Source organism: Ammospiza nelsoni, chromosome 5 (genome assembly GCF_027579445.1).
Source record: "Ammospiza nelsoni isolate bAmmNel1 chromosome 5, bAmmNel1.pri, whole genome shotgun sequence".
NCBI lineage: Eukaryota > Metazoa > Chordata > Aves > Passeriformes > Passerellidae > Ammospiza > Ammospiza nelsoni.
In genome coordinates, this window is record NC_080637.1 from 29,480,816 (window position 1) to 29,504,391 (window position 23,576).

General features: G+C 37.2%; 1 protein-coding gene across 1 annotated transcript in view; it reads right to left on the bottom strand.

Annotated features, from left to right (window-relative positions):
• ADAMTS20 (ADAM metallopeptidase with thrombospondin type 1 motif 20) overlaps nucleotides 1–23,576 on the bottom strand; it is an 85,409-nt gene that overhangs the window by 3,057 nt on the left and 58,776 nt on the right. The window contains exons 29-37 of the mRNA XM_059472141.1: nucleotides 6,369–6,536; nucleotides 5,031–5,204; nucleotides 3,531–3,701; nucleotides 2,618–2,818; nucleotides 2,355–2,484; nucleotides 2,106–2,200; nucleotides 1,913–2,007; nucleotides 1,375–1,508; nucleotides 567–658 (exon numbers count right to left, since the gene is read on the bottom strand). Coding sequence (XP_059328124.1) covers nucleotides 567–658; nucleotides 1,375–1,508; nucleotides 1,913–2,007; nucleotides 2,106–2,200; nucleotides 2,355–2,484; nucleotides 2,618–2,818; nucleotides 3,531–3,701; nucleotides 5,031–5,204; nucleotides 6,369–6,536 — 1,260 coding nt within the window. The remainder of the gene's footprint in view (nucleotides 1–566; nucleotides 659–1,374; nucleotides 1,509–1,912; nucleotides 2,008–2,105; nucleotides 2,201–2,354; nucleotides 2,485–2,617; nucleotides 2,819–3,530; nucleotides 3,702–5,030; nucleotides 5,205–6,368; nucleotides 6,537–23,576) is intronic.

A 23,576-nucleotide genomic window follows, 5' to 3' on the forward strand; every position in this document is an offset into this window, starting at 1 on the left:
ACTCTGTGATGTGAAACAGCAAACAGAAAACTGGGACAACATAGAGATTAATCTAAAAAGCACCACCCAATAAAACTAGAACACTAACGTAGACACAATAATGCATACGGAAATTTTAAAGTACACTGCTAAAAAAATTTGATTTCCTCTGGTAGTCTTCAAAGACATGAAGCGTCAGGAGAGAAACAAAGAAAAGATTAGGAAAATTATGCAGGATTATAGAAAAGTCACTAGAGAAGAACAAAGACTGAGAAAGCATTAGGGGAAACAAAGGATACATCAAATCCAGAGAGAGGCAGAGCAGTACATGAAACACACAGAAAGCTGGAGACACATACATGGAGCCTACAGGGAAATGGTGTAATAAACAATTTGAGGGAAAAACTGTGAGAGGGGGGATGGTGGAACAGGAGAGAAGAGAGTAAGAAGAAAAGTACTTATTAATGTTGTACACTGACCTTACAGAACAGGAGATTGCTTTAGAACCTTACAGATCTAAACAAGTCACACATATTTTTTCTCTCCTCTGATGTAAACATTTCAAGGCAGCAAGAAATCATAAATACCTGTGGACATCTGGCTGCACTGTAGCAATCTCCAGCTGTAGCAAATGGTACTGCTCTCCCCAGTATAGTCTGAGCAAAAAGAAAATCTGTAGCTAGAAAACAGAAAGTTACTCAACACTAACTGCTGCATTTGAAGTTCAGGGGGAAGCAGGGAAAAGTGTGAACATGGAAGTTTTATTGTTTGCATTGGGTGGGGTTTTTTTCTTTGTTGTTCCCTTGGAAAGGAAGGTTGTGTGTTTTGATTTGAGAAACAATGATTTGAATTTTGGTTATTGCACTCCTAGTCCAACCTACAAGGCCAGATTTCTCTCTGAGATATGAGTGGGTTAGGAGGAAGATGGATGTGCACCTGGACACTGCACCAAGGGAGCTGGGCCAACTTGCCAGCTTCAGGCAGGGGCTTAAAGCACTGCAAGATTCCTTGTCCACTTATTTAGTGTCTGCCAAGGTCTGAGAAGGGACTAAGCAGAGCGCAGAATCAAAGACTTCCACAGGAAAACAAAATGCTGTGGATTAAAATAAAATGAAATAATGGGAACAAAACCTTAGAAAATGAAGGTAGTTCACATACAAAAAATGAATCTGTGAGACTGACCCGCTTGACCACTTGGGACAAATTTACAAGGTAAATAGTGGTGTTCTTTCTTTTTTTTATTTTTGACATTGAATTCTTAAATTAAATAAGAATTTTGTTTGCCCCAAGATGGCACAGCTGGATCTGTAATGGATCAAAATATAATTTGGCAATTGTGACCACATACAATTTCAATAAAATGCTCAAATTGGCTGAAACAAACAAAATGCTTACTTTTAATTTGCATAGATGCCACATCAAATCTTATTTTGCTAAAAATTGTAAAGCCAGCTGCAAGGTAATCATTTCGACAGGCACAGTCTTGCCTTCTGCTTCCATTGAAGGGACATTCATATGGATTCTGCAACCTAAAGAACAGCAAATATTTAGTTTTCATTTTGAGATTTTTTTCTTAATATCATAGTGAAAAATAAGTGTATTGCACTATGCCACATAAAAATATTAAACAACCTTTACTGAACAACAAGCTCTGCTTTTAATCTTGGCTCAACTGAAACACTAATGTGGACCAAAGTCATTTCTACTAAAGTCAAGACAGAAAATAAATATAATAATTTACTACAACTAACATAATTTCAGGCTTGAACTATCCATATTTCTGTAGTGTGCTCACATGCCTGGATATTTAAAACAGAAAATCAACAAAAAAAAAAATCCTACTCTAATTTCTCACAAAAAGTAAGCATTATTTTATTATCTTACTTTGGAAGGAATAAATGAACTTCATAACATTACAAAACCACTTCTGTACCTGTATCCATATACTTCAGAAAAGTTTTCTGCTTCACCTTTTACCAATGTCAAATATTCTTTGGGATTCTCTAAGTTCATGCCTGAGCAATAAATCTGGGAGAGAAAATGCAACCCTTTAGCAAAATTTTTATTAGAAAAAAGTTATTTCATAAAAACATGTACTCATAAAAACTCATAAATATTAACAGTACCTTTATCATCCTTCCCTTAACGTTAAGTAGGTATTCACCATCCCTTCTCAGCCCTTTTTTAATCTGCATATCTTTGCAGGTGGTAAGAATTTCACCTTCAAAATGAATTATTAAATCATATTAATATTTCAGGAGCAGAGCTTACTTTTAGGACTTAATTTTCCACAATTGCATTCCAAATATATTTATAGCTTTAATATACGTAACCTGGGAAAACATTAACTGCATAAAATCACAGCTATCACTTACATTCTTTCTCATGGCAGATCTTTCTGGCAGCTGGTTTTAAATGGGGCAGGCACAAGTCACTAGATAAGCCATTTTCAGTCATACACTCAACTGTCCTCTGCTTTATCCCCACTCCACAAGATGCTGAGCACTAGACATAGATAACCATTAAGACTCAGTTTAGAAAGAAGCAAATAATTAGCATCATTACGTCAGCAAGTTATTCCTGGTATTTATTCATGCTAGAGGCAGCTATAAAAATGAGCTTGCACGTCTGTACTCACTTTGGTCCACTTCCCCACTGTCCATGTAGCTGCTTGTGAGCATCCTTTGAGGTTGCATCTGTAAATGTAGGGGGATGGCTGTACCGGGCACTCTGGGTACGCTACAGCCCGAAGGCCGCGCATGCGCCGCCTTTGCACAGAGTGGATTCCAACACAGTAGGGGATCCTCTGCTGGTGACCAAACCCACAGCTCTCTGAGCACTGAAACAAAATCCCCAGGCACAGACATCATTGCTGTGAAAGGTTCTGGGACGTTTCTGCAGAACTGCATTACAGGTATGTCAGTTCTGAGCCTTGCTCTGGCAAAGCCTCTCATTGGAGGCGCGCCGCCTTGGGCTGGAGCAGCAGTGCACAGAAGTGAAGGTCTGCAATTGTTACATGTGCAAGGAGCCACAAAGCCCCATGGTGCCCTTTTCTCAGAGGCTCCAGAGCCATTCCCTCTCAGCTGTGACAAATGCACAGCCAGTCATTCCCTCTCAGCCGTGACCCGTGCACAGCCAGTCATTCCCTCTCAGCTGTGACCCGTGCACAGACAGGCACACACAGGCAGTGCCAATGTGCAAGGGAAAAAAAGCACTGATCAAGCACTTCACAGAAATCAAGGAAAAGCTTTTTGGTTACTTCATTGAGGTCAGCTTGCAAGAGAGTTTCCTGGGACCCAGCAAAGGAATCCTGTGGTAGGGGCAGCTCTCCGCTAGTTAGTGATCAAAGATCCTGGGTGGTTAAGGGAGGACTCATAACAGCCTCCACAATAAGTCATGGTTGACTTGGAAGGTCAATGTGGAAAAAGTTTAGACATGTTCAAATGCAAATAAATTTCTCCACATATGTAACCTACATTTTACAGCAATATAACATTCTTAAATGTAAAGATATATAAGAGATGTGTGAGCAGTACAATGTATTACTGTACCTGTGACAGTTCTCCTGTGAGCACAACATATTTAGAGGGAGATACTCCGCAGGTTTTGGATGATGGAGGCTTTGTGGCAGGATCACAGAAACTGTCATCAACTTGGAGCTGGTTTTCATTCACACATTTTACTTTCCTGTAGATCTCCTTTCTTCTAGATAATGCTGAACACTAAAAGTGAGAAAATTAATCACAGTTCAACTAGACATGTACAGAATGAAGTTACCTACTGATTGGCACACACCACTAAAACCCAGACAGCAATACCTTTTGACATCTGCTATCAATGTCAGACTAAATTATTCACTGAATCAAAGTATTTTACTTTGTCTTCAAAGTACTTCTAATCAGCTGGGAAAAAAACCAAAAAACTGCATAGAGTAACAATGACACAGTAACTGTTGGGTGAGACAGAGGAGAAAGCAAAAAGGTCAAGTCAAGATAACAGGTTGAGTGGAAAAACCCTTCCATATGAGAAGGAAAGAGACAGAAAAGGATTTCAGTGAAATATGAAAGGAGTAAGTTGGTCCTGAAAACAAAACAAGTTGATCTTGAAAACAGAACAAGAGGGAGAGGGAGATGAACAGGGAGAGGGAGAGTCTTGAAAATTTAGCATGCCAGATTATTAATATGACACAAATGCACAAAATGTTTTTTTTTTTTAATGTTGGAGAAAGGCTCTTCTGCACACCATTTCAGGTATTATACATAATTTTGGGGTTTTTTCTGTTCTGCAGATTTATGTGTTTGCATGTTTGCAAAAATAACAAAAGTTATTAAATTTTTTGCATGTAGAAAATAGTAATTACACCTTTAGAAATGACAGCTCTTTCCTAAAAGTATCTGTAATTTTTTTTAAATATGAAAAAGCATATTTGGTAAGAGAATGCTGAGGTTTTTTTCCTTATCTAGCTTCCTCTTTGGTAGGAGTATAATGAGATTTATTTTGCTTCTTATCTTCTCTCTAACAAGAAAAGATGCTTCATGTTTTTAAGATGTTTTAAATCTTCCATACAGAACTTCTTATAAACACTGTTGTCCAAAGATTTTACCTCCATGGTATTTACTTCCACATGATATTTCTTCTCCATTTCTGTTCTTAAAAAGCTGCTTTTTAAAAAGATATTTCATAATAAGGATCTATTATACATCTTATGCACTTTGTTGAAAAGTATGCAGAGATAGCCCTATCAATTAATACCTGCTCAGAACTCCACCAGAGCTTCTGTCTACAACAATAGACAAGCAAATCCTGTAGAGACTATAGAAATGGAGTATAAATAAAGCCTTTAACATTTTTTGTCACTTTTGAAGTTTTGCAAGCCTCACCTTCAAAATTTCCAGCATGGTCATTTGTTATTCTGCTACATAACAGCTACTAGAAATACATCCAAATGTGGGGGGGGGGGGGGGGGGGAAAATTAAAAAGAAGAGAAACCAAACTTATTAAGCCATATTACAGAACTCAGTGAAGTCACAGAGGTTAGAAGCCTTACTTACATTTCCCCATCGCTGTGCCAGCCAGCGGTGCTGCGGGCAGGGGCGCAGCCGGCAGTGCCTCGTGCTGGCGGGGCGCCGGCCGCGGCTGCACAGGGCGTCGCTCACCCGCCCCAGGCCTGACACCTGGCAGGAGACGTCCCTTTGCTGAACCCCCACTCCACAGGATGCAGAGCACTAAAAGTGACCAAAATTAGCTGTGTCACTGTGAAACGACACTGTCCCCAGAGGGAGTACTGCTGTCATTAGTTCTTAGGATATTATTTCAAATAAGCTTCACAGCCTTTGTGATATGAGTACAATACCTGAATAAATTTATGGTGAAAATGCAAAACTATAATTAAACAGAAAATAATTGCATCTGAGGTACCTAACTGAGCTCTCTGCCTACCTTAATTCACGGTAGGGACGATCACTATAGACATGCAAAGCAGAAGTTTACATTTTTGCAAGATCAGTGATTGAAGATCTAAGTTTACATCTTGTCTTTATTAGAGACTGACAGTCTTGTCTGTTTTAAAATACAAATACTACAATAAAAGAGAAAAAATCTCAGTGTTTCAGGTTAGAAAATCTTGCAAAAAGTGTAATATTCTGAGGACACTATTTTTTGCAGGTAGAACTAACAATTTTGAACCCTGAAGAGCTTAAATGCCAAATGCCTCTTTACCATCTTCTTGGCCAAAGGAATTTCACCATCCCATTAATGCTGAGACAAATCTAATTCCCTTTTACCCCAGGCAGAAGCACAATTATGTCCCAAAGCCCACCTAAACACCCAAGCTCAATCAAAGTTCATATTGTTCCATCAAGCCTGGCCAAAATGTGGAGAGTGATACTGTGTCCAGTGTGGGGAATCTTGTGTTGAAAGAGTGAGTGAAATACAAAATATTGCAATGTGCTCAGTTACACACAATTTTACAACAAGGTGACAGATGTTTTATAAGACCAAACCAGGGAAAAGGCCAGTATTTGTGCCCACAAGCCCTTTTTCTTATCCTTTTCCCACAAACTTGGCTCCATTTGATACTTCTGAATTCATTCCACAAGGTAAGAAGTAAATTTTAAAAATTTACTATTAATTTATAAGGTAAGATGAAGAAAGTCTTAAGTAGCTATTCAGTACAAAATTCAGATTAGCAAATAATTTCAGTTTTCACAGACATTTATTTTTCATCACTCTTAAAAGAAAGAAAAAGAAACTACAATTAAGTGCTTGCTAATTCATCAATTTCATTGCTATGTGCATACTGACAATTTTTCCCAGTGAAGCAGTGTGTCATGAAAATGATATTGTCTTGTATTTTCATGGAGAACGTAATTATGGAAGCTTTTACATACCTCTTTCCATCTGCTGGCCTTCCAAGAAGGACATCTTCCAGCTCTACATATTTTGTGTGTTCGTGGTTTTTTCAAATGTTTGCAGTTGTCCTCTTCTATTTTTGTTTGGAAGTTGTTAATGCAATGCACATCACGAAACTTCAAACCTTTTCCACAGGAAACAGAACACTGAAAAGAGAAGTGTTATTTCACTACTTTGCTAAAAATTTCAGAGCAATAAGAAAACCAGAAGAAGCTGTGGCCTCACCCAAAATGGACTCAGCCATTATAGGAGTTTCTGTATTGTGACACAACATCTGCTGTACGTGTCTGAAACTTCTCTGTGAGCTCTCTCATACTGACCATTACAGATCAGGTGCCAACTATCTCTCACATCTTCATTAATGTCATCATTGAGAAATACCTGTGCTCAGCCATCCATATCCATGCAGGAGACAGCTTGATACTATGATCTCACAAGAACATGCTCTAACAGCTGTTTCCAGATGTGTACTGCTATTTTCACGTAGGCACAATGCTTACCACAAGCACCAAAGATAGGAAAATGCAATATCATGGCTATGTGTGTTTCTAGCTATTAGGCTACAAAGTCATGTTTGCTTGGCAACTCCCCTCCATGAGCTTTGGGTATCTTATGGAACGTGGCAAACAGGCAAGAGAAGAGGTATGAAGTAGACACTGCCAGTTAAAGCATGATCCTTGGAGGTGTGGACCCCTCTCAGTATCCCATTTCTTCAGAAAGCTGCTACAATATACAGAGCTGGTTCTAGGAGCCTCCTTCCTTCCTTCCTTCCTTCCTTCCTTCCTTCCTTCCTTCCTTCCTTCCTTCCTTCCTTCCTTCCTTCCTTCCTTCCTTCCTTCCTTCCTTCCTTCCTTCCGACACTTCCTTCCGACACTTCCTTCCGACACTTCCTTCCGACACTTCCTTCCGACACTTCCTTCCGACACTTCCTTCCTTCCTTCCGACACTTCCTTCCGACACTTCCTTCCTTCCTTCCAACACTTCCTTCCTTCCTTCCTTCCGACACTTCCTTCCTTCCTTCCGACACTTCCTTCCTTCCTTCCTTCCTTCCTTCCTTCCGACACTTCCTTCCTTCCTTCCTTCCTTCCTTCCTTCCTTCCTTCCTTCCTTCCTTCCTTCCGACACTTCCTTCCGACACTTCCTTCCGACACTTCCTTCCGACACTTCCTTCCGACACTTCCTTCCGACACTTCCTTCCTTCCTTCCGACACTTCCTTCCTTCCGACACTTCCTTCCGACACTTCCTTCCGACACTTCCTTCCTTCCATGTCAAACTGTTGGGGCTGCAGGTTTGTTCTGTGAAACCCTCCCTGGCAGGGCGCCCTAGCCGAGACTAGAGTGTGCCTGATGGATCAGGCTCTGCTGCAGAAATGGCCATTCCTCCGCTAAACTGCTGGACTACTGTCAGTGAGGTTGGATTTTAATTCATCACATCAGGGACGTCCTATGCACCTACAGAGTAGGGCTACAGGGCTTAGAGAGCTTTCAGTCAAACAAGGAAGTCAATCAGCTGAACTTCTTCCACATTAGGTGGCTACTCAGCTGATTTCTCTTGAACCATGAACAACGCAAGTATAACTACTTTAGTGTTTCCTTCTTAAATATTGTCATTAATCCTATGTTACATCATCCTATATAAAAGTTTAGATCAATGGAGATGATTTTTTTCTGTCTGGAAAGAGAACATGCTTAATTTGATCTAGGATTTTATCCATGATTTATTTTATGCTTGAAAAAGCACTTCCTATGGGAAGATAATTGATTCAGGTAGAAAAATAATAGTCCAATAAAAATTGAAATTTTTAGTGGATATGAAAAAAATTTAAATATAGACTTTCTTCAAAAGAAATGAAGATATTTCTCTTCCCTTTATGTCATATCATCATCATCTACATCATTATCATTACAGGCTAACTTAACAAAGCATTTTTGAATACATAAGTCTTCTATTTTTAGGAAAATAAGTTCAGGTAAATATCTGCCTGAGAACAACAGCTGGATGAAAGTTTTTAAAATAGAGAACAAGCAGTTGTAATAAATTATTCTCCTAGGTAAGAAATGTTTTTGTTTAACAGTTTGTTAAGCAGAATCTCAGCTTACTCAGTTGTCCTCAATATCACAAGGATTTCTATGTCTTTAAACATTTCTATGTATAATCTTAAAGGTTTAATTGAAACTGCCACTGTGCTTAAAATTGAAACTTTGCAGAATGAAGCAATAAATTTGTCACACAATAAAATGGGTGGCATATTTCTCTTATGCAACTATATTTACAAAAAAGATAAGGGCACTGATTTGGCCACAGTTTGCCTTTTACACATCTACTCTAAAATCTTCATGAAAAGAATGATTGTTTCTAAATTAAATTATTTTGCTCTCAGCAAAACCCTTCAATATATCTTTTTAAAATAATGTTCTTGCAGTTTTACAATTTATGTTTTACTAATTTGGAAAATACTTAAAGATAGTAAAATAACAACAAATAGCTGAAATTTTAATATATGTCTAATGTATGTCAGAAAACTTAAAATGTTTAAATCATATGATTATAAAACCCTTTCAGAAGACTGAGCTCTGAATTCAGAGGATTTATTTATCAAAACAGGCATGATAACTTGCACAAAAAATAGAATTCTGTTAGTATCTGATAACTGACTCCACCTTCCCTTAATGATTTCTTCAAGAATTTCAGACACAAACTATTGACATGAAAGACTCCTAAACTCTAAATATTCTTCCCTTTAATTCTTTAGCAGGAAGTGAAGTGCAGCTCACAATTATTTAACCTCCTCCTATGATGAGTCAGAAAAATCCTACATGTCCCTCCTTCCTCAATGGCCTCCTCTGCAGAATAAATCAGGCTCCAGAGAGTCCCTCTTGTGGGACAGCATTCCAGGCTGAGAGTGCAACCAAAGAAACTCTCCTAAGAAGTCTCCACTTCAGGAGGTGAGGCTACCACTACACAGAATAATCTCACAGCAGGCCACAGTCTCACTCTAATTTGTTGCCCTCAAAATTAAGTGCTAGGACAACACTTTTCAGCAGATTCATATCTTTGTTTATATACCTTGTGCGGATATATTATACTCAACAGAAGTTCTATTTCTTGTACAGGGCTCATGGCTGCTAACAGCAATAGCTATGCATTATCTTATCCTGCATCCCAGCCTTAGAAAGATCTTCCCCCATCTCTACTCACTAGATACAGCATTACACATTTACTTCTACACAGGTGAGAACTTGATCTGAATTTCTGTGGCTGGCCTGGTTTTTTTCTCTTTGTTGGTTCAAATTCAACTGAGTTATATCTCTGTTATATTTAAATTTCCTTATCTGGATCTTTATAATGTCCTTATTTGATCTTTATAATTTGTGCTATTACTTCTAAAGAAAAAACTAAAGAAAGATTTTTGTGTTAATTTATTAGAAGGTATAATTACCAGTTCCAGAGAAATGCCTGCTTCTCTTTTATAAGGATGTTCTACTTACCTTTGTAATTAGAATACATGAATTAAAAGGGGGAGTTCAGAAAGGAAAATACCAGCTTAGATGTTAAAAATAACAGAGGCTTTATGTACAGTTATTACAAATACTTCACTTAAATACTGTTTAGCTTTGATGACTAAAAGCAGCTGAAACCTAGGTATCTTAATGTAAAAATACAGAAATTCAGATAAAAGATACCTAAAATCTGAAGCAGAAACTACTTTCAATTATTTTAAGAATGTTCATCATTTTAAAAACTAAAAAATATAGGAAATATAAGTTGTCATTTCAGTAATGTAACTTGTATAAGTAAACTGATCTATTTTTTCTTTGCTGTAAAAGACAATAAGTTACAAAATACTGCTAACTCATATCATGCAAATATCTACATTTAAATAACTTTTTCCAGGGAGATTTTCATTCCATATCAATTTAATGTTATGTTTAAAACTTAAAAAGACATGTTCAACATGTTGGGACTATATAAAAAAGCATTAAATGCATTAAATACTTAAAAGTGTACAGAGACAATATTTCTGCAAATAGATTTGCTATCTCCTTTTTTCCCATTTTCATCAAGATCTGATTCTCTGTTCACATGTATCCAAACCTTCTGTTGAATATATCTTGCACTGATAAAAAGGACTGTCACTCTGCAAGAAGTGATTCACTTGCATCCTCTTATGGGTTTCAACTTAAGAGCTTTTCAGCTGAGGATTTTTTGTGGGGTTTTTTTGTTTGTGTGTTTTTGTTGTTGTTTTGTGTTTTGGCTGGGTGTTTTTTACTTAATTCATGAAAGAGCACTGATATTTAATTCATTATATTAATGTGGTTTTGCTCTGATGGAATTAAACTCCTGATACTTGTAAAAGCTAGAAAACCCCATGGATATTAAGCATCTGTAAACTTCTGCTTAAATATAATTGCTAAAACTTAAAAACAAACAAAGCACTAAACTAAGATGTGCCTCTCAGCAGCTTTGCTACAGCTAAGTGCTTGGGGTGCTGCATCACCTGGAATTTCATGGAGCTGCTCCTGCCCGCTTCAGAGTGGTTCCACAGTGCCAGATTCCTACAGCTGCTGCAGTGACCATCTCCCACTTATCACAGTGTGAGGAACAGAAATCTAAATATCTCTAAAGACCAGATCCTTTACAATTTCACTGGGACATCAATGAAATTTAGGCAAGTGATTTAAGGACTGTTATTCTTAAAGCCTTGCAAACATATCAGTTACAGAAGCACCTAGATTGCCCTGAGCCACAGCCAAGGACCTTAAAAAAGTTATCTTAAAAAGTGGTAAGAGTCTAATTCTACATGCATGTACAATCTCTTTAACAGATTGGCCAGCTCAGTGCTTTACAAATCCATAAGGACAATTAACATCCTGAAAACAGATTTCCTTCTATTTCTAATAACAAGCTAAAGAAAGAAATTGATCTAAGTGTACACTGAGTGCACAGCAGATGAGTGAAGCACATGGCCAAACACAGTGATAGATGACATTTAGTGCAAATGAAGAAAAAGAAATGCTCCTATTTTATTTTTTTTAACACATGAAAAAGCTAATACACTTGCCATGGATGTAGAGGATCCAGGATCATCAGTGGAAAGTCTCAGAAGGTATATTATTCCATATGTACAGTATTCTCCTGAAATTTGGTATATTCTGGCTTTATTCCTTAGATAATATATAAATGAGTTCTCAAAAGGATCACTTCCTCCCGAAGTACTTTGGCATCATATGCAGGCAGGCTAGAGAAGACTCCTCCAGTCCAATACACTACTACAATACACTACATTACCTACTTGGTCAGGGAGACTCCTGACCAAGTAGGTAAGTTTTGCCTGTCCTCCATTACAGAGAGCAAATAGCAAAGACAGAACACCAAATCACGCAAATGCTGAATAAAAACTTTTCATCAATATCAAGTGGGGAATGTATGCATTTCTGCATGGACAGAGCATAGATCTGCTCAGTTCCTAGAACGAAAATATAGATTCCACAGAAGATCTGAGCAGGATTTGAAGAGCCTAAAGGCATCTAAATGCAGCTTACAGGGAGATGTCTTGCACTGAGCTCTAACCCCACCAGTCAGTTTTTTCTTTAGAAAGCTGCATACTGAACACTGAGCTAAGACACCTGCCTGCCTGCCTGGCCTCCCTTCAGCTCTGTAATGTCAGTCAGAACTGTCAAATTCTCACTGGTGCAGGAGCAAGGCCTTGTTCTGTGCTCAGGAAGCCACTCCTGTCCTCTCAGTGCATGGAGCCCACAGCGCATCTCCTACAAGGCTGAACCTTCCCCTCCATGAGCCTGTGTTCCTTCCTGAAGCTCTTCACGTGTTATTGCACACTCTCTGTGGAATAAATTCCTCTCACTGCTTGGTGCCCACCCTGATGTGGTGGGGATCTTCCCAAGACTTCACTCTCCTGACCAGGGAGAGTACAACTGCACTAATTCTGGCTGCTTGACCACCCTCCACTCTAACTTCAACATGGTCCTTGACTACTTGAGCGTGGTCCTCACGGCTCAGTTTGTCTATAATGTGGTTTCATTGGTATAACATTCCACACAACGTGAGGTTTATGGTGAGAGAGCACAATTTTCCATGTATTTTCTGCAAATTAACCACATAGGAAGAAAAAATCCATAAAAACTTAAATCTCAGAAGAAATATGAACATTTTCTCAAAAACATGCAAATTGAAAAAACCCCATCCTGTAACCATTTTACACAGAAATTCTAGCACTTGTCTCTACATTGGATAAAGTAATATTTCCCATATGCCATGTTCTTTTAAAAACATAAATCTGCAGTAAAAGCTGGATTTCATTACAATTGTTCAAAGTCATTCCATAACACTGCTAACTAGGATTCATCTGTTTGTGTTTTCTTCATAGCAATAAAGTTCTGTAGGGATCAGCCTGACAAAACTCATGCTTTCTGTGGCACAGATGGACTCTCAGACATGCATGCCATCATCAATTCCTACCAAATTAGGGCTCTTTCTGCAGCAGACATGCAACTTCACTAAAAGCTTTTTGATTCTTTTGCTATTATTATTTCATTGAAAAGTTGAAGACCTTGTATTATTTGGCGGATTCTGTACCAAATTTCCATAACGTTTTCTTTAGAGGAGAAAGTGCTTTGTGTAGTTTACCTGGTAGCCTAGTGAGCTTCTGGATACTGAAAAACAGACCAGTAAATAGAAAGTATGTAATAACTTCTTTTTGTATTTGTTTTAGATATACAGAGATTTAAAATATAAATGCATGACTAGAAGATGACAGAGATAATTTTCTTCATAGTAGCTAGTGCAAGATTTTGGATTTGTGTTGAAAACACGTGGATAATTTAGTTATTGCTGAAGAGTGTCACACAGCATCAAGGATAGCAAGGAGGCTGGAGGTGCAAAAGTTTTGAGGGGACGCAGTCCAGACCAAGTAATGTCATGATCAGCAATAAAAGCTGTGGGGAAGAGGGAGGAAGCCATGTGGGAGATGGCATTTTTCTTCCCAAAAAATGATCACTCATGACGTAGCCCTGCTTTTCTGGGGATGGTTGAACACCTGCCTGTCCATTGGAAGTGATGAATGAATCCCTTGGTCTGCTTTGCCTGTTGGTGCAGCTTTTGCATAACCCATAAAAATAACTTTTCTTAACCCATGAGTTTTTCTACTTTTAACCTCCCAATTCTTGCTCCCATCCCACCAAGGGAGAGGGAGGGAGTGGTTGTGTGGTGTTCAATACCTACAGGGGCTAAGACACAACAGCAGCACTGAAAAAGGATAAAACATATTATAAATGTTAAAAGATATTTTCTTCTTTTTTATGCCTTTTTTTTGGTCAGGGACTTTTGTGACTGGACAGGAAGTTCAGTTTAAAATGGGATTAAACATGGTAGTTGCTTGAGTTGTCTGGAAAACTGCATTTTAATGATCTCTAATTGGCCCAAAAGCCTGTTTGTACTCTTTTAATATTCTAGAAGTAGAGAGGGATCACAACTGCACAATTAATAAAACAGTATTTTGAGCATTGCCTAGTCAAGAATTGCTTTCAACTTTTCATTTGCTGTATTAGAACTAGATCTTCCTTGTCTGCCTCCTCTGCTTGCTTCACCTTCCCAGGGGTTTTTGCAATGCTTGAGCACAATATGCATTTTTCAGATAAAAGCACTCAAAGAGTTGTTTATTGCTTTAAGTATGTTGACAACTGTTAAGAAGCAACACAGATTCTGTAATTAAATCCTGCTGAATTCTTTGATTTAGAGTCAGTAATTCTTTGCTAAAACAAGTACAAACATTTATGCCATTAGCTCATGCACCCAAAAAGGACCAAGGATCAAACATTCCATCACTCTTGAGAAAGAGTGGATTGAACTCCAAGAAATGTGTGTATTATTTACTGTTACATCTAAGTTACACCTATGTCAACTACAGAACTTACACTGAAGAATTTTTAAGTTCTCTCTTTGAGTATGGCTTGATTTCAAAAATTCAGTGTTATATCACATTTCTCTGATGTTCAGAAGATATGTTGATTAAGTCCTCCTTCCATCTGCAGTCTGTAAGTCTGCTTTGTCACTTTTCTGACTGTGCTTTTGCAGCCATAGAAATTGAAGGGGGGAAGATCAGGCTAAGAAGGACCTACAGACATCATCCAATCCACAATGCTGCTCAGTTTGAATCAGCTATACACGGACCATTCCTGACAGCAGTTTGTCAGTCTTGTCTTCAATGTCAGGGATGCTACATCCTCACTGGCATGAAGTTCATCTTTTGTTCTTTCCCAGGCTTTAGGCAGAGGAAGGTCAAAAATGTGGATATTCTTCTGTTCATGCTCTACAGTGAGACTTCACAGTACAAGCTGCCAGCTCTATGCCACAAAAAAGGCATACTTTTTACCTGTGCAAGTACCATCACCTAAAAACTACAGATTTAGATTATCTGTCCTAGACTGAACCCTCAATGTAATGGTTAAAGCTGCCTGGTAGTCCTTTCTGAATCCTTGTTAAACCTGGATTATGGTTCCACAATCACCATACCTCACCTTAATTATTAAGAAAAATTTTTACAGACTCTGAAATTCATTTTTAACCCCAGATCCTTATACATCCAATATAAGCAATATATTGCTGTGAGCTGCAGGGTATTTTTACAAGGAAACGTAGGGAAGCTTAAGAGACCTTATTCTAACATATGAAGAAAGCCTTCCTCTGTGACCTGAGTTATTTATAACTAGATTCTTCAGATTGCAATCATGTCTTTCTAGCTAATGTTGTCCTAAACTTCATCCAGAAAGTATCACTGGACATTATTTTTGCATCAGAATTGCAGTACTTATGATAATACCTCTTCTGTATTCAGATAGCTTTCAAGTAAGAGTACTGCTCTGCGTTAAACACAAACTTATATTTATAAGTTATATTTATAAACTTATTTATAGTGTTACTTCAAAAGCATATATTTGAAGACCACCTTTCAGGACACCTCCCCAGCGATTTCACCTCAATTACTTGTAATTAATAAAAAAAATCACAAGTGTGGTGTAGTATACATGACTTTTGTAATGGCTTTCCTACTGTTGAAGGTCAGTTCTGTTATTTTTTATATGGGAAATTTAAAAGTTTACTTTTCAGAAGCCATACTCTTCAGCACAGGAGCTCAGGAAGGACAAGCCCTGTGCCAAGGAACTGCCACTACCTACTGCCCTGAGTGGAATGGACCAGAGGACAATCCGCTCCAAGTATCATCATCTAATATTGGAATTTTTTAATTCAGAAACAAAAGAAGGCAATGATCCTTTTCTCCAGTCAGCCCAAGAGGGACTTCTACATTTTTTCCCCCTTTCAGTCTACCTTCATATTCTGGCTGTGTAACAAGTGGAGAAGCAGGCACACACCAAGTTTCTACCATCCACATTGTTTTCTGAGGCTTCCAGGTTACTGGGGATGTTAACACCAGAGTGCACTGCAGTACAACCTCAGAGCTACTTGCAAGTGGCAGCTGGGCATAGAGACTGCCATGGTTCTCTGAGGTCATCTAACCTGGCCACTGTCCCCAGCCATACCTTTTCTGTCAGGACTGAGCACTGAATGCTCCTTAAAAAGCTGCTTCTATTGGACTACTTTTCAGATAATTTTCTTTCAACTTTCATCTTAGGGGTAACAAAAACTCCTGAATAACCATTTTCCAAGCATGCCAAACTACATCTATTTAACAGATGGACATAAATGAGAAGTTACATACATCTACATATAAACACAGAAAAAGCAGGAATGATGGGGGAATAAGAGGATTAAAGGCAGATTTTAGGATTGATGTGGATAACAGCAAGGAAAAACTGCTGAGAGGATATATCTGGCATCTACTAGGAATGTGCAATTACTCCTAAACATAAAGACATCTTGACTAAAACAAAGTCAGAACCATCAGCACATACACTGAAAGTAAAGGATTTCACATCTGAAGAAGCCACACTCTGCTGATGATGCTGAGAAACTTTAGAAGATATTTTTTTAAGTTGAAACCACATGGTCTGAATTCTTTTGTCCAGTGCAGCTGGCTGTATCCTTACTGCCAGAAAATGGCAATCTGCCTGGATGTCAGATGAACAACCATACTCTTTGCAGCTGTTGGAAAAAATCAAAACCAGAATCCTTGAGATTCCACTTAATGATTATTTACAGAATGTCTTTTATTCATTCCAGTTATATTTGTGAGTAAGTCTTAATTTGGCCTACCTTTCTGACATCTCAAATACTATGCATTTCTCCAAGTTCGGAACAAATAAAACAGATGACCAGGTCCTTCTTTGAAAGCCCTATCATGTTTTTCCCCCTCAGGATGAACACCACTATTCTGCCCATCACTGCCTAAAGCCTGAAATCCTTCTTGATGCCAACTACAGAGCATTTGAAAACCAGACCATGCTCATGGGCAGACCAACTCCCCATGAGTTACTATGCTCAGCTCCCCACCTACTGAGACACTCAGGCAGGCTCCACTGTGCCTTGTATTCCTACACTGTCTACATGTATTCATAAATGAGACTGAGCTTTTCCAGTCAGCAACCTTCTCTTTGTTTTACCTACATGACTCACATGACACTATTAGACTTTCAAACAAGGTTTTAGCTATTACAATAACACAAGAACAATGGATTATGGAGATGTGAATGTGGGTGGAAATTTAAAAATAATAATCCTATTTTCATGAGTTCTCATTCAACAGTGGTGACACATCACATTTGCTATCTCATCTACCTCTTCCTATATATCTTCCATTTTGTCTCTCAATTACAGTAAAAATTAAATTATCTAGTTTTTCTTCCTGTCTTACATGCTCTTGATTTGAGTCTTTGTCTGGTTACCACCTGAGAATCAGGAAACCAAGAGGTATTTCTGCCTCTTTTCAGCAGCCACTTGGCAGGCTCAGTTACCTCATGCGCAGTCCTAAATTTGTCACTGAAGGTTCTGCTTGTATCTGTGCTAGAAACTTTACCATCAGCCCTCATTCAAGCAATACTGAAACTGTCATTCATGACAGTATATATTAAAACAATGAAAAGTATAATCAGCTTATTAATTGCTGGGAGTGAGAGAAAAAATAAACTACTGTGTTCAGCCAGCATTCCTGCAGCAGCTTATCTGGTATGTGTACCTTTTATCATCTTTCAGCTGAATGACATACAACAGACTGAGACAAATCATAATTAAAAATACAGAAACATTAGTAAATTAAAAAACAAAACCAACACCGCTAACAAATAATTCTGCCTTACCTTTCCTTCTGAAATCAGTGGCAGTCAGGAACAGAGCTAGACTCTCACTAGGTCTTTTTGAAAATATAATCTACAAGTGTAAATTTGTGTCAAATTTACAAAATTGCAGTCCTGCCCTTTGCCTTTGATACCTTCTGCAAGAGCTTCAAATAGGCACTTTCTCCATTACAGCATCACAGACATCAAACTGCTGACTTGGCCAGACTTCAGCAAGACTCGTCCTTCTGCACCCCACAGCCATGAAGCACTAGTAACACTTCTAAGCAATTACATGAAAGCACTGGAGGCAGGGAGTAAAATGCAAGCATCAAGGTTGGCAGAAATGGAGACAGGAGACCTTAAGGAAATCCACCATGAGAAAAAGAAATGCAGGGGTTTCTCTGTGTTTCAAATAAATGGATAAATTTCCAGACACATTTTTCAAATAGAGAATAATAAATGTATCTGTGTCCATCCAGCAGCTGTGTTCAAAAACCTCCATGAAAACCAAACAGCAACCCAAAATTAGTCCATTTATTGCTTCCAAAAAGTGGACACAGTTTAACAGACTCTATCACAGGTAGTTTAGCCTCCAGCCTCCTGTGAAGCTGGGGAAAACAAATAAATGCACAGGACTGACATAATCTGCACTCTCACTGAAAAGTAAGTTGGACCCCTTGAGAGGGACATTTTGTTCACAGGTCTTCACAATAAAAGTTGGAGCACATTTTTAATATGATGGAGGATGATATTATGGAAGCTACATTTCCACAAAGGGGTTGCACAGTTAAAAAGCCTTTTGTAATATTTTAACTATTTAAAATTTCATTGTATTATCTTAAGGGATAGGGCCTTTTCAATTAACCAGTTACAAAATTAAGTAGACATAAGACAGTTTTACCACAGTAGGTGAATTAGTTTTAGCTGAGTTTGGAAAAATGTAAAAATGAGCAAAAGAAATGCTGGTTCCCAGCCAGTGCAAGCTTTGAATTATCATTTTTCATCATGTTAGCAACAGCAAAAGAGTAGCTCAGAAATTAAAGGAATGGCAAATACATAAGCTCTATGTGCCTTTCCATTCTATAAAAAACATCACGTTGTATAAATTTTTTCATTCGATTAAAATCTAAGATTTTGTATTCAAACTTTAAAAAACTTGAAATAAAAAGCAATATGTGCTGGCACAATATAGTATTGTCAAATTTTTTAAACTTTTCAAAAGCATAGAAAATACAACTTTTTTCTTATACAATACAACTTAACTAAATATAACAGAATGAATTAATATCCCCCCAATTTATATTAAATATTATTTTAACATGAAAATATGAGTCAATTTTGGATGAAAAATGCAACATTTTACCTACCTTCAAATGCTGAAATCCATTTTCCTTTCAACCTAAACCACTTTTCTGTATATTTTCAATTTACTAACAGTATTTCCAACATTACATTTCCTGTACATAAATATAAGCAGGCATGGAAGCTTCTGAAGTACTGATTCAGCAGGAAATCTAAGTGTTTAATCCTGCTGTCACTGAAGGGAAAGGGCCACAAATGCCAGGACATACACTGATCAACAGAGCAGCCTGTCATAGGGGAGTCACCAGTCTGCCACAATTACTGGTTTTCAAAGAAAGGACTAAGAAGTCATGCAGTACAGAACATTGTTCATTTCCTAACCCATTCCAGGTAATAAAAATATTTATGTATGGACCCTCACAAATGTTTGAAAATGCTAGTACTTTAACATTTATCTAATATCTTAAATCTGAGTTCCAAAACCACTTTGAACTAACATTTATGAGTTCTGGCTGGGGTTTTCGAAGCTGCCACACACACAGGCAGCTCAGAATGATTTTCACAAGGATTTGACCAACTAGAACCCTTCAGCTTTTCTGAAAGTTCTAATAAATACACCAGTAGCTTCACATTCCTTTCATTCTCATTAAATGGCTTATGTATCTATTAGGCATGGTATTATGCATTACCTGCTTCTTTTCCCCTTTCATTATATTCTGGTTGTTGGGGTTTTGTGTGTGGGTTTTTTGTTTGTTTGTTTTTTTGTTTTTTTTCCTGGTGTGTGTGTGATTTCATTATTATCATTATTTACTGGTTTTATTTTGACTATGTCCCACTCTTGTCCTCTTTCTAAGTGGAAAGTCTGAAAGTTCTGCAAACCTCTTCCTGACAAAAGTATTTTAAGAATTTAAAAACCATGTTACGTCTTTGATATTAAGAGTTGAGTATTATATTGTGATCCTCATTATTCTCTGTGTTTTGTCACTCACTAAGTGGGAGAGGACTGGGCCACTAAATTACAGCCCCAGCAAAAGATTCAGGGGCTAGGATCTTTCAGCTTTACCATCAAAAACTATCTATCTATTTCAGTCCAGTAGGTCAATGGCATAAACACTGCTTGTATCAGTAACAATATTTTTTGTGTTCAAATACAAGATCTTTCCCCATGACAACACCACTGAAGTATAGTATGAAGTTAATATCAACACACAGGTTAAAGAAAACCCTCACTTTCAGCAAAAATGGTTAGTATCTGGCCCACCCTTTATTTTTTAAGGGCTTTAAACATTAACATTCCTTAATAAAGAGCACAATAAATATAAATACAAAGCCACACAACATGCATGAAAAAGAAGGGTTAAAATGCAACTGTATTTCACAGACACAAGTCACAGTCATTAAATTAAATTATTACACATTTGTTATAACTTATTTATTATTTCAAGCTATACAGGCAACATAGCACCAAACAGGAGATTTTCCTCTCAATGAACATTACACAAATATTTTGTTTTTGAATTTTGGAAACATGTATTTTCTCTCATTTTTATCAGAATGACCTGAAATAAAATTCACTACCCCAAGACTGTTTTATGACATTATTTGGGCAGTGACATGTGCTATCAGTTACCTCTGATAAGGCCTCCCTCCCATTTCCAAAGTTTCAAAAAATGAATAGCAGATGCTAACATCAAGATTTCAGGCAGTGGGATATTAATTTAATGTGCTGTATTGGCAATGAGGTATTTTGAAGTTCAACATTAGGCAGCAGCAGAAGTAGAGGTAAAAAACTGAAGGTGGTTTTGAAAACCAAGTTCACTGATTCTGAATTCCCTTTTAATATAAAAGATTATTTTTAAAGATATAAATACTTTTTACACATTAGAAAAAGTGAATGAAGGCACTTATACACAGCAAGAATTTTTGCATGAAAATGAAAACAAATAAATATTTTACATATGAAACTTTGGCCTGCTTCTGCTCCTGGAGAAATCAATGGGATGCCTGGCAGTGACAACGCTGGAAGGGAACTGGGACTATTTCTAAAAAATACATTCATATACCTAAAAATTAATAGCAGATTTCTTCCACTACTGCAAAGACAGAATTACATCTAAATTATTCTGGAGCAAGTAAGTAGAAAACCAAAGCACTAGAAAGACAGCTGGTTTAAAGAATATTACATCATGTGTCTGAAGGGCAGTAAGAAATGACAGTAACACCTTTCTGAGACTTCAGGGTAACTTTGAAAATAATCCATTATTTTCATGCCTATATTCTCTGAAATCACAAGTAATACTTATGAATTACATACAAATCCTAAGAGGAAAAGAAAAAAAACCTTTTTTGCAATAAACATTTCAGACAAAAAAAGTTATCTTTTGTAAGAAGCTATCTATTCTTTCTAAAGAAACAAGAAAGGATGAGAACCAATTATATTTGAAGTTGAGACACATCTGGTTAAAATTTTCATGATAAAATTAGGTAACTACCAACACTCATATAAGAACTGATTGCCCAAATGAAATACAAAGCTTCCAAGGTAACATCAACTGCTACCACCAACTGCCTAAGCAGAAACCTTGCTGTTTGATACCTGGATCTTCAAGAGTTTTTGCAGGCACTGAAAAAGTACAGAGGACCAAAAATAAGATCAAAATCGCAGTTGTCTAAAAATGTGAGCAAACTTTCCTCACTATGGAAAGCCTGAAAGTATTGTTTTCCCATATATAAACAGCTTATTTTATTCCTCCAGTGAAATTTTGGCCCAAGCTTCCTAAAATCTTTAGAAAATATATAAAAATTAAAGGAATAAACCTTTAAAATTTGAGATTTACTTTCCTCACATGCATTTGGACAACTGCAGGAATCAGGAATAGAGGAGCACACAGCCTTTAAGCTTTGTGAGGGTCAGCTCCAGTAGCCACTGACAGATACTATAAAGTGTAACAGCCAACAGCTGCTAAACTGCAGAAAGCATCAACCAAAATTCTGGCTTCAAATCATAAACTGAACCTTCTTTGCAAGGGCCTTTTGTGCATTTACAATACATGTTTTATGTTAATTATGTTGCATAAAATTAATCAATAACTATAATAATAAAACAAATGTATTTAGAAAGGATACTGCTAAAAGTCCTCTGTTCTTAAATATATAGTAATAGCTAGTGGACAAGTTAGAATCACAGAATCATGGAGGTTGGAAAAGACTTCCAAGATCATCTAGTCTTGTGTAACAGTTTCTGCTTAGGTTTTAACACTGGAATCCCACTAGTAGACACAAAAGCTTGATGCATTGCTCACCTGGCACAGAAATATTACTCAATATTTCTATGAAAAATATAAATAGTTACTTTTCTGGTTCTTGCAATCTTACAGAGATGGGGGTAAATGCAGATGTGACAGGGTTGAGGACTTCAGCAGCCAGAGAGCATCTAGTCATTAACAGGTCCCTATATTAAAGCATATTTTATGCCAGAAATGTGTAAGATAGGCAGGGCCATGATCTTTTGCCAAACAAAAAAATCACTAGTCAACCATGGCTAAAAAAAGATGTTTTTACTAGGCTACAACAGTATTCCTGTGACTAAAGTTTTACCGCTCCTTCCTTATAGTCATTCTTAATGAATAAATTCTGCTCTGCTTAAACAGCAACAAAAACCAGCTAAATCTCTGTGTTGGCAGCATTTAAACTAGTTAAATTATTTAAATGACAGCATATTTAATATGTGAGCCTGCTTTTATTTCCTGAATCTGCTATGTTTGTTTCTGCACCATGAGATGAAATTAAATCTTTTATGGCTTAACCATAGAGCTTGCAATTATATATAAAAGAGGCCTCTCTGTCTGATAAATAGAATCCATTCTAAACTTAGTTTTTGAAGGATTAAATTGGCTTTTTGTGTCACTTGAGAAATAAACCAACATGAAAATCTTTATAAAACTGAACCATACACAACACTTACAATTCAAGATCTTACAAGTAATCTATTAATGTAGGGCAAACTGAATTACTCAGAGAAGAAACAGGTTGTGAATAATTCTTGATCTAAAAGGAAAACAAAAATTGAGTTCAAAATCAGTTGTATGCTGAACCCTGCTTGTCTTCTTGGCACCTGATGAATATTAATTAGCAAGTCACCGCTAATTATTTGGAAAATGGCTAGATAAGATACTCTGGTGTTTGCTAAACACAAACCCTAAACTCTGCTTTGTGTAGTGGAAGAAAGAGATAACTGTGGTAAACAATAAAATCAAACTTACATTTTACAGTCTCTTTGCAATAAATTATAGCCTATATAGCATTAGCAATTGTTACAGTTGAAATCAGACTTTTTTTAAAATGCTGCCATATTAATTCAAAGAGAAAAATTACATAATTTTATTAATAAAAAAATTCAAATAAGTGTTGTCCCAGACCACCATGTCAATGACAGGTTTTTTGCTGATTTTGATGGAACCAGAACTGGATCCAACCTCCTTTGATTGCCTTTATTCCCCTTAGAATTTAGCACAATAATCAATATTGTTGTCAAATTCACAGCTTCAAAATTGTAATGTGCTCTATACTGCAGAGCTTGCAATGATTACTTCAGTATGTTAATAATCTGCTAGTGGCAATTTTAAAGATTAATGGTG